General features: G+C 41.9%; 1 protein-coding gene across 1 annotated transcript; it reads right to left on the reverse strand.

The window, feature by feature from the left end:
• Positions 1–12,329: 12,329 nt before the first annotated feature.
• Positions 12,330–16,307, reverse strand: LOC117483822 (POU domain, class 6, transcription factor 1-like). The gene is made up of 4 exons (XM_034132153.1): positions 16,095–16,307; positions 14,052–14,181; positions 13,444–13,612; positions 12,330–12,879 (listed from the first exon to the last, which is right to left on the reverse strand). The coding sequence occupies exons 2-4, from the start codon at positions 14,122–14,124 to the stop codon at positions 12,534–12,536; spliced, it is 588 nt and encodes a 195-aa protein (XP_033988044.1). The 5' UTR covers positions 14,125–14,181; positions 16,095–16,307; the 3' UTR covers positions 12,330–12,533.
• Between the last annotated feature and the right edge of the window lie 1,507 nt (positions 16,308–17,814).

Genomic DNA, 17,814 nt, shown 5'->3' on the forward strand with positions numbered 1-17,814 from the left:
ACCCTGCTGCATGCATTGCATATATTACTGTATTTTTCCCAGAATATGAATGGTGTTTTTTGTTACAGGCACCAGGGAGCCATTGCATGTTCAAATTCAGACTGTTTGCAGTCAGTATAGAAACCTTGTCCGATCTAGACAGATTAACGTACAGATAAAACGATACATTATATTTAAATGTTTTTGAGTTGCAGTACTTGAGTAAATGTACTTGTAATCACCTTGACCACTAGAGGTCGGTGTTACATCAGTTTCTGCATTTAATCATAAACATCCATATGTGCCTTTTCTGTCCTGAAGAGGAATACACAGGAGCGAGAAGTACAGATTGAGTAAAAGTAGAAATACTCAGATCTTGTAGTAAAAGCCCAGTGTTTTAAAGCTCAAAACAGGGCAGAAAACCCAAGACACACCCTCTCAGGCTTATGTAACAAAAGTTCATGACCTCTAATGTACAGAACTAAAACATTATTCTCGGCTATGGCAAAAACACCTTTTTGGGGCCTCTTAGTTCTTTATCACTAAGTCCAGAGCCCCCCTCCTTGTGCACCGCTGTAGGAAGAGGGAAGAAACTGCCTCTTCTCTTATCAGTGACACCCATGAACCATCATAGGCCTCACACTCAACTTAACAAACCACTTTGTTTATACTGTAAATATAGAAAATCATAACATATGATGCATTTTCATTGTGGGTTATACAAGAATATAATTGATTATACTTGATTATAATTAACTTTCGTTTTAAGTATTCAACCTAATATGAAGATCTCAACAGGCTCTTTTTGAGTCTATAGATCAGGTCATCCAACATGCCTACAATGAAGTAAGGACCCTCGTAGGATGGCAGAAACCTTCGTACCTTGTTTTTAACCCTTGTGGTGCCTTTAATCAGGTGCCAGACTGCATCTCTCACTTTGTGTTGGGTTTGACAAATGTTTTTGTCGTACTGTTTTTTAGCTCGCTCAACAGATTTCCCAAGAGCTTTTGCATGTTCAAATTCAGACTGTTTGCAGTCAGTATAGAAACCTTGTCCGATCTAGACAGATTAACGTATTGATAAAAAGTATATTATGTTTAAAGGTAGGGTAGGTAAATTTGAGAAACCGGCTCGAGATCGCTAGAATTTGAAAATACACAACCGGAGAAAATCTGCCACTTCCTTACAGAGCCCCTCCTCCAACACACACGAACGCGCACATGACCAATGAGGGCGCGAGATAAGTCTGTGCACAGATGGAAGGCTGACAGGCAGGTAGGCCATCCAGTTATTTTAGCCGGGCCGGCTAAAATGATTGGTCGTGCTTTTTACAGTACTACGGCTTCCACAGATGACATTTTTTAATGGATTTTTTGTCAAAGCACTTAAAATATTCATTGCTATCGGGATGTTAAGAGCATTCCATGGAATATAACAAAAAGTGTATCTCGAGCCGGTTTCTCAAACTTACCTACCCTACCTTTAAATGTTTTTGATGTGCAGTACTTGAGTAAATGTACTTGTAATCACCTTGACCACTAGAGGTCGGTGTTACATCAGTTTCTGCATTTAATCACAAACATCCATATATGTGCCTTTTCTGTCCTGAAGAGGAATACACAGGAGCGAGAAGTACAGATTGAGTAAAAGTAGAAGTACTCAGATCTTGTACTTGAGTAAAAGTAGAAGTACCAGAGTGTAGGAATACTCTGTTACAGTAAAAGTCCTGCATTCAAAATGTTCCTCAAGTAAAAGTAGAAAAGTATTCTCATCAAAATATAGTGAAAGTAGCGACAGTAAAAGTAGTGATTGTGCAGATTGGTCCATTTCAGAATAATAGATATGATATGTTTTATAATGATTGATCATGAAAGTGTTCTCAAAGCTGGTAAAGGTGCAGCTAGTTTGAATGACTTTGTATACTGCAGGGTAGCTTGTGAATTTACTCCAGGTGGAACTAAAGTCTGATTTAACACTTGATTATATTTCACATCATTCATCCAGATCTGTAAAGTAACTAAAGGTATTAAATACATGTAGTGGAGTACAAGTACACCATTTACCTCTGAATTGAAGTGGGGTAAGTACAAAGCAGCATAAAATGGAAATACTCAAGTACAACATTGTAAAACACTTTTTTGCTTTTATCTTGTATATCTATCTCTATGCTGCCTGCAAACACACACAGGTGTCTCATTGTATGTCATACACTACATATAAATGCTCATTATCAGTTTATTGGTGAAGAGGAAGGAAGTAACTCTGTCACATAACAAATAAAACGTGAAGTTATCTTACACTTTCTGTCAATTCATTTAAAGTTTCTTCACACTTCCTTGTTCTCTAGTGAACACACAAACACACACACACACACACACACACACACACACACACACACACACACACACACACACACACACACACACACACACACACACACACACACACACACACACACACAATATAATAACACACTTGTTTCAATCATAACCATCATAATAATAAACTTGTGTTATGATATTAGGGTCATGCAGAGTCAGGCAGCTATCCCTTTAAGAGAGAGAGAGAGAGGGGGGGGGGGGGGGTTGGCTTGTGCATGTGTGTGTGCATGGTAGAGCGAGCGAGAGTGAGCGAGTGGTGGTATGTAGAGATGGCAAATCCGGATCCTTTTACGGACTCAGGGTCTTCTGAGTCAGTCATTGAAGAGATCCGGATCATACGAGTCATTTGAGTCATATGAGTCAGCATCACCAAGACCGTAGAAATCCTATTGGTGAAACCGAAAAGTTGTTGCATTTCACGAGCATATTATTATTCCATATATTTTGAATATATATATATATATATATATATATATATAATATCTGCATGTATATTTTCTATTTCGACATGTATATTTTATATTTTATTTTATTTTTATTTCTATTCTTGTATATTTTGTAGTTTTGATTTATTGTAAAATGCCTTTTATGCTGCTGTAACAACAACAATTTCCCAATTTGGGATCAATAAAGTACTATCTATCTATCTATCTATCTATTAAACTGACGTTATATTAACCTCCGCTACACAGTGTATTTTGCTTTAATAAAAAATGTTGATCACAAAAAAAAGGGTTATTTTGCGATTTGGCAAATCTGAGTCTGCTGTTGACTCGTGCATGAGGACGAGTCTGCTGGATCTCTGGATCTGCTGCTATACGGTTACGGCTCCGAGTCCGCACGAGTCTGCTGTGTGTTGCACAGCGAGTCAGGATTTGCGAATCTGCGAGTCTGCTGTTGACTCGTGCATAATATAGCCGCGGGAGCCGGGTGTTGGAGGAGGGGCTATGCTCGTGCACATGACGAGTATGGATCTCTGGATCTGCTATGCTATTTACGGTTAGGAGCCGTCGGCTCCTCTGAGTCCCCACGAGTCTGCAGGAAGTTTCACTGATCCGCGTCCCCTCCCCTGAGCCAAACGATCACTTCTGGCAGCTATCCTACTTGCTAAAGGGTAGGCAGATGGACTGGGGTACGTTGTAATGTGATTTTACATGTTATAAAGAGAGTAGCGAGTGACGCAATTTATAGTTTTAATTTGTACGTCACACCAAGTGTGGGACTCAAGGACTCGGGTTAATGGAGAGGGGAGACTCGTCACGACCAGCTCATTTCTAGGATCCGGGTTAATGATCCGGATGAATCAGGACTCGCCCATCTCTAGTGGTATGTGTTTTTGAAGTGAACGAAGCAGCAGCAAAGGTCTGTCGAGTGTCTTCAAAGTCAGACCTGTAACAAAGACCTTAATAAATGTAACGGCCTCCCAAAGAAGAGCTCGCCTGTCTGCCTTATTGAAAAGTGGGTTATTGAACCCGAAGTGTGTTGCTTCGGCCCTGGAAGCCTGCAGAGAGTCACATGTTATGTTGCTTTGATGAATCATAACACAGGAAATAAAAAAAGTTGAAAGCACGTCTCATTGGACTCTAGGACGCTGATGTTCTGACATCCAGTATAACAAAGTAAATAATGTGTTAGAAAGCAGAGCCTGGTGTTAACACTCACCCTGTTGTCCTCCTGCATAAGATTGTTCCCTATTATATATATATATATATATATATATATATATATTAGGGCTGTCAAGTTAACGCGTTAATAACGCGTTAACGCAAAAAAATATTAACGCCACTAATTATTTTAACGCGATTAACGCATGTGTATTTTTTGTCCTCGGCCGCCCCGTAGTTTCAGAGCGCATCGAGTTTAAAATACCATCTACAAGCTGATGCTGGCAGCCCCGCTCCTGCCTCCCGCTTGTGGCAGACCACACTTCCACGCTCACCGGCAGGCCCGGACTGGCCATCGGGAGGACCGGGAGGGTGTGTGCATGTGTGGCGCGACTCGCGCGAGCGAGGCACACCTTACGTGTTGTTGTTGTTGTTAGCATCTGGTGCTAGCTAGCTGCGCTAACGGATATAAGGAGCTGTTTCGATGACATTTCGCCGACAACTGCGCCGAGCACTTGACTTTATGCAGGTAGCCAGACAGTGGGACATTGTACGAAAAGTCAGCGCACTCAGCACGGATAGTACGCGCTACATGATTGCAGCATCCAGGCAGCTCCCGTTCGAGCATATCCCTTGAGCGGCACATAGCTCCAACGATCCATCACAGTGTCTCCACATTCATTCTCACACACACACACACACACACACACACACACACACACACACACACACACACACACACACACACACACACACACACACACACACACACACACACACACACACACACACACACACACTTTGTATTGTATGAGAGAGGTTCCAGGTTGAATTGAGGCGAATATTTGTAATGTTCAGAGGTTGTTGTGTTTAATATTCATGAGAATATTTGTCATTGTTCAAATGATAGTAAACAAACATATAAAGCATATTTGTCCACTCATATGTTGATAAGAGTATTAAAAACTTGAAAAATATCCCTCTAAGGTACATTTAGAACAGATAAAAAATGTGCGATTAATTTGCGATTAATCGCGATTAACTATGGACAATCATGCGATTAATCGCGATTAAATATTTTAATCGACTGACAGCCCTAATATTTATATATGTTTCTGGATTAATAACCCAGCTGCATTGATTGCATATATTGCTGTATTTTCCCAGAATACAGAATGCGTGCCTCTGCATGTTGAGGTTACAACCACATTAACATTTACTCTTCACAATTAACTTAAGACAAACACAACTGAGTTAAAATGATAGTTAGTGTTGGGGAAATATTTTCCAAAGCCCATAGCTTTGACCCAGTTTATCAGTTCATACTGTCCTGACTGAGCGCAGGCACCTGTAACCAAGGGTGTAACTTTGGTTTGAGAAGTGGGGGGGACACAAAACAGGGGGTCCTCCGCAATGAAATATTTTCTCAATTTAATTCCATTTCCTGCCTTTCTACAAATATATTAGGGACTATAGTGTTAACAAATCCAAGAAAAATGTGTAGTGTATATAATGAGTGTGCACACTTATCTAGTATCCTATCCATGTGAACCTGTTTTATTTGTGATTACCTGACATCCTCTAGGGGGGTCCGGGGGCATGCACCCCGGGAAGATTTGTTTCTTTAAATTGAAGTTGAATGCATCAATCTGGTGCACTTTGAGGGCAACATTAAGAGATTTATGGATACAGTTCTCAACACTCATATGAAACAGAACTGTATATATTTCAATAATCAAAAAGCCATTAGAATATGCTCACAACCAATAACAAATCATTGATAAACTCCTCTCTCCTATCTTTATCTTACCTAGTCTGCATTTTTTCTTTTTATTTATGCATATTTGACTAATCACTCCCCTTTCAAACTGTGTTTTTTATTTTTGTACTGACCTATAGTACACATTGGAAGGATTTCTTAACTTATTTGATATACAACTATATATTACATAGATGGAAATATTTGTTTACATAGATGACCAAACCGTTTGAGACCCACTGAGATAACTAGACTAAAGTTTACAACCTAATCACTCAGAGAGTCCTTTACCTCCCTGAGCTGACGTTATCTCTCTCAGTCCGACAGGAGAGGACTCTCCCTCTCCTTATTGTTGAAACAGCTTCTAATCTCCGTTAGCTCCGAGCTAGCACCAGATGCTAACAACAACCCACGTAACTCTCTCAGTCTCTCTCTCTCTCTCTCTGTCTCTCTCTCTCTCTGTCTCTCTCTCTGTCTCTCTCTCTGTCTCTCTCAGTCTCTCAAAGTCCGACAGGAAAGAGCTCTCCCTCTCCTTATTGTTGAAACAGCTACTAATCTCCATTAGCTCCGAGCTAGCACCAAATGCTAACAACAACCCCCGTAACTCTCTATGTCTCTCTCTCTCTGTCTCTCTCTCTTTCTATCTCTCTCTCACAAGATGCGCTCGTGCCACACACACACACAGACGCTCCTCGGTGACGATGACCGCTTGCGTAAAAAAAAAATAATAATAATAATTAAAAAGTGGGGGGGACACAAATGGGATTTTGAAAAGTGGGGGGGACATGTCCCCCCTGTCCCCAGTGGAAATTACGCCCATGCCTGTAACCTTGGCTGCTGTGCTCTCAGTGTTTTGCCTCCCTGTTCCTGCCTGTTGGCGTCAGCTGATAGAGGTGTTATGATTCTATCTTGTTATCCACAATGTTGATTATTCTCTCTGAACTAGCTAAATACACGGGTCTGGGGTAGAGTTCTTCAGAATTGACGTTGTTCTTTCTTATTGAACAAAACAGAAACACACATTTTAAAAGGTCCCCTATTATGCAAAATCCACTTCTTCATGTCTCTTCTACATCAACATGTGTCCCCTCTGTGTAAAGAGATTCTAACGATGTTTTGTCTTGTGTAACCATTAGCCAATCACCAACCAAGGTAACCCCCCCCCCCCTTATCACCTGAATCTCCTCCTAGAGCACCATTGTGTTCTTTGTAACCAAATCTCTCTCAGAGGGGCGTGGGGAGGGGCTCCTTATTTTCATCTAAAGTAACAGACACAGAATCAGCACTTTGGAAACAGGGCTGAAACAGAGGGGATTATGGGATGCTGCAATGATCTGTTTGGTGTTTCAGCCAATCAGAGACAGGCTCTGTATATATCTGAGACCTATAATATATTGTTGAAAAGAGCATAATAGGGGACCTTTAAAGCGTAATCTTTGCAATATCAATTATTTTGTATTTCACTGTATGTCCACTGTAATATAGAGAGACTTGTTTAAAATGATTCAAAAGGAAAATATGATGTAGATCATAAAATGCACCTTATAGTTCACTGAATGATATTATTATTTTAAATTACATTAATCTTAATGATAGTTAAGTTGATGATTGCATTTGTCACCATTACTGCTACATGAAAATGCAGAAATCAAATTCTCCCACACATAAATGAAACCTGTATTCAAACCATTCATTTCCCTTTGTTGCTTTCCCTGCTTTCACTAAAGTGCAAAGAATTTGTGAAGAATTGGCAAAGATACAGAAAAAAACACCAAAATAATTTCACACTGCGCATGCAAACACTCATTCAGATTAAACATATTAGAGAACATCACCTCTCATTGGCTGAACAGGTCCTTACAATGTGTGATTCAGTCATTTGACTGATTTTAGGCTTTCAAAGTATATAAATGGTTGCTAACGATTATAGGCAACATGAGACCATTTTAAGTTCATTTTAGGCCAATTAATACGGTGTTTGATGCAAACGTGCTACAACCGCCCAGAAACATTTCCATTAGGAGAAACCTGCTGCAGCTTGCAAACACTGCAAATATAAAAACACAAATGTTCCAAAACACAGGGGACACTAAAAAGTGACGCACACAGCTGGGAGACCAGGGGACACTAAAGAGTGACGCACACAGCTGGGAGACCAGGGGACACTAAAAGGTGACGCACACAGCTGGGAGACCAGGGGACACTAAAAAGTGACGCACACAGCTGGGAGACCAGGGGACAATAAAGAGTGACGCACACAGCTGGGAGACCAGGGGACACTAAAAAGTGACGCACACAGCTGGGAGACCAGGGGACACTAAAGAGTGACGCACACAGCTGGGAGACCCGGGGTCCTTCTCAGGTCGATTAAATGGAATCCTTGCGTCCCTCACTTGCGTCGTTTCCCTGCGTTTAGTCCCTCCCACCAGGGAAGCATGGAGAGACGCAAGGAAACCACGAGAAGCAGGGAAATGAGTTTTAAGAGCAATGGGACGTCCTTTCCTCCGGAGCGTCACGTGAAGCGACGTCCGTTTGTGATGACGCCGCACAGCTGTTCTTCTGACAGCAGCTCTGTCCCCGTTATTTTCACAAACAACCCCGCCTCTGTTAGTACACATTTACTGACACAAACATTTGTATCATCTGTTGTAGACCTAAATACATTAAATAAAATAAGAACTCATTCTCAAAAAAGATAAACGCCATTCTTAAAATGTATAAACGAACAATAGTTGGATTAATATTGATTAGAGTGCACAATAGAAATAAAATAATTCAGAGAAGAAAAAGAGATATGTGTTATCTATCAAAACCCAGTTAGATTAACATGCATTGGATTGCACACTTTGTTTGTGTGGATATGTAGCAAATTAACATTTTAAATAGCACTTAATGACTGACTGAATGGAAATGACAATAAATGAAAATGTAAAACGAAAAAGCGATCATGAAAATGTTTCCAATAAATGAATAAAATAATTTTTTACCACTTTGTTGTTCAGATATATCACATATTTGTAACTGAATGATGCATTCATTGAAACAAAACACAGTATAAACTGAGTGAGTCCCGTGAGTTTCATGTGTTTTCTTCACTCCGCTGGGAAACTCTGCTCTCATGTCAAGAAGCATCAGATCAGTGCATGCGCTGCATCGTCCAATCAGTGAGCGATACACAGTAAGGGGGCGGGGAGAGTATCTGAGGATTTCACCGGAGGATGGTCTGGTGGTTCCTCGGTTATCGCTCCTCCATTATCGCTCCTCGCTCCTCGATCCTCGGTCCTCCGGCAGAAATAAGAGCCATGGGACGCTACTCAAGATGGCGCAGACAAATCAACTTCCGGTGATACCGAGGACCGAGGACCGAGAAAATGAAAATAGTCGACCTGAGAAGGACCCCAGGGATTTGTCTGCGCCATCTTGAGTAGCGTCCCATGGCTCTTATTTCTGCCGGAGGACCGAGGATCGAGGAGCGAGGAGCGATAATGGAGGAGCGATAACCGAGGAACCACCAGACCATCCTCCGGTGAAATCCTCAGATACTCTCCCCGCCCCCTTACTGTGTATCGCTCACTGATTGGACGATGCAGCGCATGCACTGATCTGATGCTTCTTGACATGAGAGCAAAGTTTCCCAGCGAAGTGAAGAAAACACATGAAACTCACGGGACTCACTCCTCAGTTTATACTGTGTTTTGTTTCAATGAATGCATCATTCAGTTACAAATATGTGATATATCTGAACAACAAAGTGGTCAAAAATTATTTTATTCATTTATTGGAAACATTTTCATGATCGCTTTTTCGTTTTACATTTTCATTTATTGTCATTTCCATTCAGTCAGTCATTAAGTGCTATTTAACATGTTAATTTGCTACATATCCACACAAACAAAGTGTGCAATCCAATGATTAATGAATGTTAATCTAACTGGGTTTTGATAGATAACATATCTCTTTTTCTTCTCTGAATTATTTTTATTTCTATTGTGCACTCTAATCAATATTAATCCAACTATTGTTCGTTTATACATTTTAAGAATGGCGTTTATCTTTTGTGAGAATGAGTTCTTATTTGATTTGATGTATTTGGGTCTACAACAGATGATACAAATGTTTGTGTCAGTAAATGTGTACTAACAGAGGCGGGGGTGTTTGTGAAAATAACGGGGACAGAGCTGCTGTCAGACGAACAGCTGTGCGGCGTCATCACAAACGGACATCGCTTCAGGTGACGCTCCGGAGGAAAGGACGTCCCATTGCTCTTAAAACTCATTTCCCTGCTTCTCCTGGTTTCCTTGCGTCTCTCCATGCTTCCCTGGTGGGAGGGACTAAACGCAGGGAAACGACGCAAGTGAGGGACGCAAGGATTCCATTTAATCGACCTGAGAAGGACCCCAGGGGACACTAAAGAGTGACAACTGTCTCTGTTGTTGGAAACTTACCTAAAAGGTTTTATGGTCTTATTTTAACAATGTGATCACATGACTCCTTCTGATGTTACTGCAGATCTGCTGTAAGCTAGCTAGCTAACGTAGCTAACCTAGTCATTTCAGATATCCTGACAAACACTGACAGTTATGAGACAGACTGACTCTGACACAGAGACAGTTGTTCTGCTTTATCATCCTGAACGTCACCAAGCGCTCCGTCCCAGCTGTGTGCGTCACTCTTTAGTGTCCCCTGGTATCCCAGCTGTGTGCGTCACTCTTTAGTGTCCCCTGGTCTCCCAGCTGTGTGCGTCACTCTTTAGTGTCCCCTGGTCTCCCAGCTGTGTGCGTCACTCTTTAGTGTCCCCTGGTTTCCGTTGTGTTTTGAGCGTTTCCTTTATGCAGCTTTTAGTAAACACTGCTCAAGTTGGTGCTCATGTTTCTTCATTTCTTTGCATATGTTTTGGCACATTTGTGTTTTTATATTTGCATCGTTTCTGAAACTGCAGAGCGTTTCTCCTGATGGAAATGTTTTGGGCCGTAGTAGCGCGTTCGCTCCCGTCGGCCACCGTACTTTAAGCGTCTATTGTGACAATAAACTTAATCTAACTTGAGATTAAAAATGCAGCAGAAGCACCGGTTAAAACAGAGAAATGGGAGGAAACACCACACACTCTCAGAGTATTAAAGCACATTAAAGTGTGAACACAAAACACACACACACACACACACACACACACACACACACACACACACACACACACACACACACACACACACACACAGTATGAAAGTAACATTATAAAAACTGATTAGTTTACAGTTGTGGCTTCGTGGGCAATAGTCAAGTTTCTGTCAGAAATCATTCCCTCTGGACCCCCGACGGTGTGGCACATTTATTTTTATGCTGCTCAATAAAAATATGAAAGCCGAACGAGAGGAAATTAATGCAGATTTTCGGTGATTTTCAATAAGAAATATAAAAATGGTGATTGTCCCCAAACATGGCTGCAGAGTCATGGATGGAAAATTCATTTTTGGTGTTAATTAGACGACGAATTCTGATTAATAAAGGGTTGTTTTTCAGTCTACAGCATCCTATTTAGGTTTTACAAGCTGCCAATGTAGCACAACTACCACGGGAATATAAAATAAATGAGAATTTTTCAAAACATCCATGGTGGTTATTCAAATATCAGCGTAAAGTGACAATTATGCGACTAAAATCAATGTGACTCAATGCACTGCCACTTTGATCATTCAGAGGGATTTTCCTATAAAACCACTTGTATAAAAGTTCAAATATTATTAAATATGAAATGTTATTATCATCACTCTATATGATAAAAGGACCATGCAGTTTGACTTCACAGGAGTTGTGTACACATATCTTAAAATACGATAGAAACTTGTTATTAGAACTCTTTTATGTGTAATTTCTCTTCATTGTTCTTAAAAAGTTCAGGTAACACTTTAGATTAAGGTACACATATTCACCATCAACTAGTTGATCATTTACATATTAGAGTCAAACTACTAGCTTATTGGTTATGAACAAGACTTCACTTTAAAATAGGGAACTTATTCTGAGTTAGAAAAACCTCATTTTGAGTTATTTTGACACAATTAACACTTGTAGTTTCATGTCTTGTTACATAAGAATAGACCATATTTGTTAAGTGTTATTATGAGAGTTATTAGGCCCATATTGAGCATATTAAGACCCTAACTCATGCACAACAACGTCCTTACTTACAATAAATAAGCACTAATTAGAGGGTTATTGAGGACAAACTCTTAACCAATGGCCTGTAGAATATGGTCATGTAGAATAAGGCATTAATACGTGTTTTATAATGACTAATACAGAGCCAATATACTGCTAATATGCATGTTAATTAACAACTAGATCAGGGGTGCCCAACCAGTCGATCCCAGTCGATCGCGAGATGTGTCTAAAAATAGAACAACAATATTCTGTTTTATCGTTAATGTCCTATAACATAATCTTCCTGTGCCAGAATAATGCACTTGAACGCACCACAGCTTTGTGATTGGCGTGACCCCATGTGTCGGGGCGTGGCTAGTGGGCAGTGGGCTCTTGTTCGCTGACGTTGTCCGTGGCAACAGGAGTGACAGTCCGCACACACACAAGACCGCAATTATGGCAGAAGCAAAGAAGCGAGTAGATCTCGGCAGACTGGCAACTTTAAAAGTAGCTCTTGGTTCAAAAAAGGTTGGGCACCCCTGAACTAGATGATGGCGAATATGTGTACCTTAAAATAAAGTGTTACCAAAGTTCATATGTTTCCACTTGGCTTGTATTCTCCTCACAGTCCTTCCCTGCGTTTCTGTGTGAAATATCTCCAGAAGGACGTTGCTACTGGACCTGGAAGACGTTGATTTTGCTCGTGTTCTTCAGCGTTTGTCTCCTGTTGCAGAACCAAACTCTCACCACCTCTCGATCGTAGTTCAGCTCTCGAGCCATTTCCGTGATCTCTTGTCCCGTCGGCAGCGCGTTCTTGTCAAAGTATGAGTTCAGGACTTCGATGGCCTGCGGCGTGAAGCTCGTGCGTCGCTTTCGTTTTTTGGACGGTTCTCCGCCGACGAACTCCATGAGGTTCTGCTGTCCCTTCTGGTTCCAGTGCTCCGCCTCGGCCAGCCACTTCTCCAGAACCGGCTTCAGCTTCTGGGCGCTCTTAGGGGTGATGTCCAGCTTTTCAAACCTGCGGAGCCAAAGATATTCAGCAGGATATATATTACTGTAATTACATCAGCTTTAATCTAACAATACATCTCTTTAGTGAGGGTATGTTAATGATATAGCCAGATTTTAAGAGACATAAAAAGCTGTCGAGACATAGTTTTTTAAAAGTTAAATTATATAACATAAACCATAAAAGAGAAAGAAAGATGATGTCATTTAGTTTATCATTTTATTTGAGTGTTGCCTCTTCTGTCTGGGTTTGTTTGACTAATGTAAAGGCCTTTATTCTCTTGGGAATGTGTGATGGAAGAATTATTTTTGAACGTGTGATTAACACAAGTTTCATGAACATCAGGCCAGATTCAACATTTTGTATTCAGGATTTGATGTCTGATGTGAAAACTGTGATTCAGACGTAAGCTGAAACAGCTGTTAGTAAAACGAATAAATAAAAAGATAACGCGTGAGAAATGTCTGTTTTAATGGATGGAAACAACTTCCATTATAAAGAGAGAATAGTTGCTGTTTCTTTACCCTACATTACTGAGGGAATCAGGGCTTCATGTTGGGTTCAGTGAAGTACCTGCAGATGGCGGACTGGCTGTACGCCGGGCCCTCGGTGGCGGTGAGCGCCTGGCCTACTTGCGTCTGCGTGAGACCGAGAGACAGCCGGCGGATCTTGAAGTTTTTGGCGAACTCTCGGATCTCGTCCAGATTTATCCCCTCCTCGCCGCTGATGACCTGTTGCGGCTCTACATTCAAAAGATTCAAAGGTTTTATTGTCATCTGCACAAAGCTACAGTGTAGAATCAGTGTGTGGATCAGTGAGTGGATCAGTGAGTGGATCAGTGTGTGGATCAGTGTGTGGATCAGTGTGTGGATCAGTGAGTGGATCAGTGAGTGGATCAGTGTGTGGATCAGTGAGTGGATCAGTGTGTGGATCAGTGTGTGGATCAGTGAGTGGATCAGTGAGTGGATCAGTGTGTGGATCAGTGAGTGGATCAGTGAGTGGATCAGTGAGTGGATCAGTGTGTGGATCAGTGAGTGGATCAGTGTGTGGATCAGTGAGTGGATCAGTGTGTGGATCAGTGTGTGGATCAGTGTGTGGATCAGTGAGTGGATCAGTGAGTGGATCAGTGAGTGGATCAGTGTGTGGATCAGTGAGTGGATGAGAGGGGGGGGGGGACGTACTGCCGATGAGCTGGCCCACTTTAGCCATGTCTCCACAGCTGATGTTCACCGCGGGGGGCAGCGGGGGCTTCATGAGGGACGGCTGCGGGGCGATGACGATCGGGGACTGACTGACGGTCGTTACTGAAGCCTGGGGGAACAGAAACAGTTAGAAGAGACTCCCACTACACTCACATTAGACGCGGTATAGAGTGGTGCAGGAACGAGTCCTAAAACCCGGAAGTGCGTCAACATTTCCCCACTTCCTGTTCCCTCGAGTCAATGGGTTTTTAACTTAACTAGTTTTTGGAAAATATCTGGAAATAAGGTCTGTGGTTGAGACACATTGAAGAGACGGATCACGTTTTGTTCTACGACATTAAATCCATCAGCAGTGACCCCACTGGTGATTTGTGAAGAGTTGACGTGTCTGAAAAACGATGGTTGTTACCAAGTGGCTGAATAGGACTACAGAAGTTGTGGAGGCCGTTGTACGTCATTACGCCGAACACGTAAACACTCCTCTAAGTTTGTTTGCCCTGTTCTGCTTGAAAGCAAGTACCTGCCTCCTGCAAACTGTTCAAACAAACGCTTCAACTCGTACCATTTAGAGTCTGTATGTTTGAATATGGATCTTAAGTTGGCGTGACGTTGAAGTCGTGCTGCTGGGTTGCATTCGAATAGTCCATATAGCTTAGGAACCTTCCTAACGGAGTGAAATGACCCGGAAGTCCCTCAGTGGCAGCCATGATAAGTGCCGTTCGAATTCTCTAAATTAAAAGGAAAGGAGGTTTCAAACTTCCTTTATAACCTCCTTTAGCTTAGGAACCACTGGACCTCCCTAACCGAAAGGAGAGGAGAAAATGCTGCCCCACAATGCCTTGCGGCCGCAGCATTTGCCGTCACACAACAGTCGGCCGTCCACGGAAACAACCGATTATGAACGAGAAATGATATCATGAAAGTTACGGTGCTTATTAAGCATTTTAAAACGTATGTGGTAAGTTGCCAAAGTGCTTTGTTTTGAACGTTCATCAGTATTATAATCAAAAAGAGAAATATGAACGTTAGTTTTTACTGAAATGATCAAATAAAGTCAACATTTCACAGTCTTTACTGAGCTGTGTGGGGTTTGTTCAACTTTTAAAAGATGTTTGAATGGTGATACACAGTGATAGATGTTAAGGACTAACGTTTATAATAAATACATTTGTATTGATTTTAAGATCTTTTCATACAATCATACGTATTGGGATCATTTGTATTAATGTGGACCGGAGGGAGAGGGTGACGAGCATAAGTTTCACTTTCCTTTTTTATTTCAATTCCAACTTTGGTCATGAAGAATATGTTTCTCTGTTGTCCCCGTTCATAAAGCATAAAACAACAGCATCAGAGCACGGTGCAGAGTCTCTAGATGAGTTTACAGTAGTCCCTCGTTCTTATTAAACATCCATGTTGTAGTCCGCTGTATAGAAAACTGTAGTTTCCATAGTTTCCCCACAGCAGCAGGCGCACATTTATGACCTCTGCTGGCGCATCATAAACACGTCGGATAGTGAAAGTGCAGTCGGATTCTCTAAAGTGCCGCAGTCTCTTCTCCTAAATCCTTTTGAATTCTCCTATCCACTATCCCTTAACCCCATGACGTTTCACTCAGAGGTCAAGGAATAGACGATAGGGTTAGAACTTAGGAGCTGTTTTTTTGGAGTATTCGAACGCAACCCTGGACTCGGCTGTAGTTCCTTTATAGCATAACGTTAGCATTTTGCTTCTGGCGATTAGATTTATGATTTGAAAAATTATATAAGTAGGGAAGACATGTGGAGATTATCCGGCTGAACAAAACGTGCATTTATCAAACAGGTTCGTTTTCCACAGATCTTCATTTTTACAATATTCCAAAATCCTATGGAGAAATCCCGTTGCTTTTTTTGTCGAGGGAACCCATGCGGCCTACAAAAATACGTCATCACTGCACCACTTTATAAGCTTTCAGTAGCTTTCGGTCTGTTTCAAAGCAGAAACCACTTTGTATTCCACCCAATCACAGACAGGCTGTACCTGTGAGATGGGTTTGGTGAATGTTGGAGTAGCAGCGACTTTGGGCAGAACTGCAGCCGACGTCACAGCACATCCGTTTCCCAGCGTGGCGATGATCTGACCCTGAGAGTTCAGAACCAGCTGGGGGGTCACGGTCTGGACCTGGAGACCCTGGAGACCCTGGAGACCCTGGAGACCCTGAAGACCTTGGAGACCCTGGAAACCCTGTTCTGAATCGACCAATCAGAACTTTATTTAGCCTCCGTATTGTTTATTGTTCGATGTGGGCCACGAAACATTTTTATATATATTTTTTTGTATTCTTAAGTGGGCCCTGAGTTGAAAAAGGTTGGGAACCGCTGATATAGAATATTCAACCCCCTTCCCGTTAGTAAAGGGTTTCTGATTCAGATGTCTGCAGTACCTCATGCTGTACGCCCCCGCCCTGAGCTCCTGCCCGATGCCCGACAGACTGGCATCGAAATCCTGCACCAAACTAGACTCGATCACCTCGTCCGTGAGAGGAAGCTTCAGAGCCCACGCCATGAAGACCAGATGAAAGGAGAGCACTTCGGGTTAAAACCTGCGCCAAGGTTCCCACAACCTGACAATCTGTGGAGGAGAGAGGAGAAGAAGATAATAATAAAGCTTTATTTATACAGCACTTTTCATACAACACATGCAGCTCAAAGTGCTTTACAAAATGACACATCACAAACAAACACCAAGAAATTCCCCTCAGATTATTTGTTAAGAACTTTAAAAAGGTACATGCAGCAAAATATAACATTTGATCAGATAGACACAAGGAGGTCAAAGGTATGATAATAGAAATAAAATAAATAATGGTTTCTCTCTGACAGATAAGATAAGACACAAGACAACTGAGTCGATGCAACAATATAAAGACCACAGGATTTATTTCTAAAATAGAGCCCCAAATGTAAGTTTAAATATCACATTTACCCCTTAAATACCCCATCACTCATTCATCACATCACGACTCGACTACTGCAATAGCATCCTCTACGGCAGGGGTATCAAACTCAATTTCATCGCGGGCCACATCAGCATTATGGTTGCACTCAAAGGGCCGGTTGTAACTATATAACTATACATATATAAATATATAATATACATAAAATAATGTATTATATTACATTATTGCCTCTGCATTGGATTATTATCGGATAGGGTAATAACTTCATAATTAACTACGTCTGAAAGCAGAATTCCAGGGCAAATAATTGCAAGTCTCTTCAGTGCGCATGTCACAAAATGAGATGCATTGTGGGACATGTAGTTTATGGGCAACCTGCTTCTGTAAAGTGGCATGTGACCATATAATAAATGTATTATATTCTTTGCAAGCTCTTGCGGGCCACATAAAATGAAGTCGCGGGCCGGATTTGGCCCCCGGGCCTTGAGTTTGACACCCCTGCTCTACGGCATACCATCCAACCTCCTCAATAAACTCCAACATATCCAGAACTCTGCTGCCCGCCTCCTCACCCACACCCGCTCCCGAGACCACATCACTCCCGTCCTCCAGAACCTCCACTGGCTCCCCCGTCCATCAAAGAATCCACTTCAAAGTCCTCCTCATTACTCACAAAGCCCTCACCAACCAGCCCCCCCTCACAGACCTCCTGCACCACCACACCCCTTCCCCCTACCTCACAGACCTGCTGCACCACCACACCCCTTCCCCCTACCTCACAGACCTGCTGCACCACCACAC

The sequence above is a fragment of the Trematomus bernacchii genome, unplaced genomic scaffold (genome assembly GCF_902827165.1).
Source record: "Trematomus bernacchii unplaced genomic scaffold, fTreBer1.1, whole genome shotgun sequence".
In the NCBI taxonomy this organism is placed as follows: domain Eukaryota; kingdom Metazoa; phylum Chordata; class Actinopteri; order Perciformes; family Nototheniidae; genus Trematomus; species Trematomus bernacchii.

Excerpts from the sequence above, each read along its gene's own strand:
- LOC117483822 (XM_034132153.1), bottom strand. The coding sequence starts at position 14,124 with ATGAAGCCCCCGCTGCCCCCCGCGGTGAACATCAGCTGTGGAGACATG. Across the intron at positions 13,613-14,051 it reads AGTGGGCCAGCTCATCGGCA|AGCCGCAACAGGTCATCAGC; the intron begins GTACGTCCCCCC and ends TTTTGAATGTAG. Across the intron at positions 12,880-13,443 it reads AGCCAGTCCGCCATCTGCAG|GTTTGAAAAGCTGGACATCA; the intron begins GTACTTCACTGA and ends TTGGCTCCGCAG.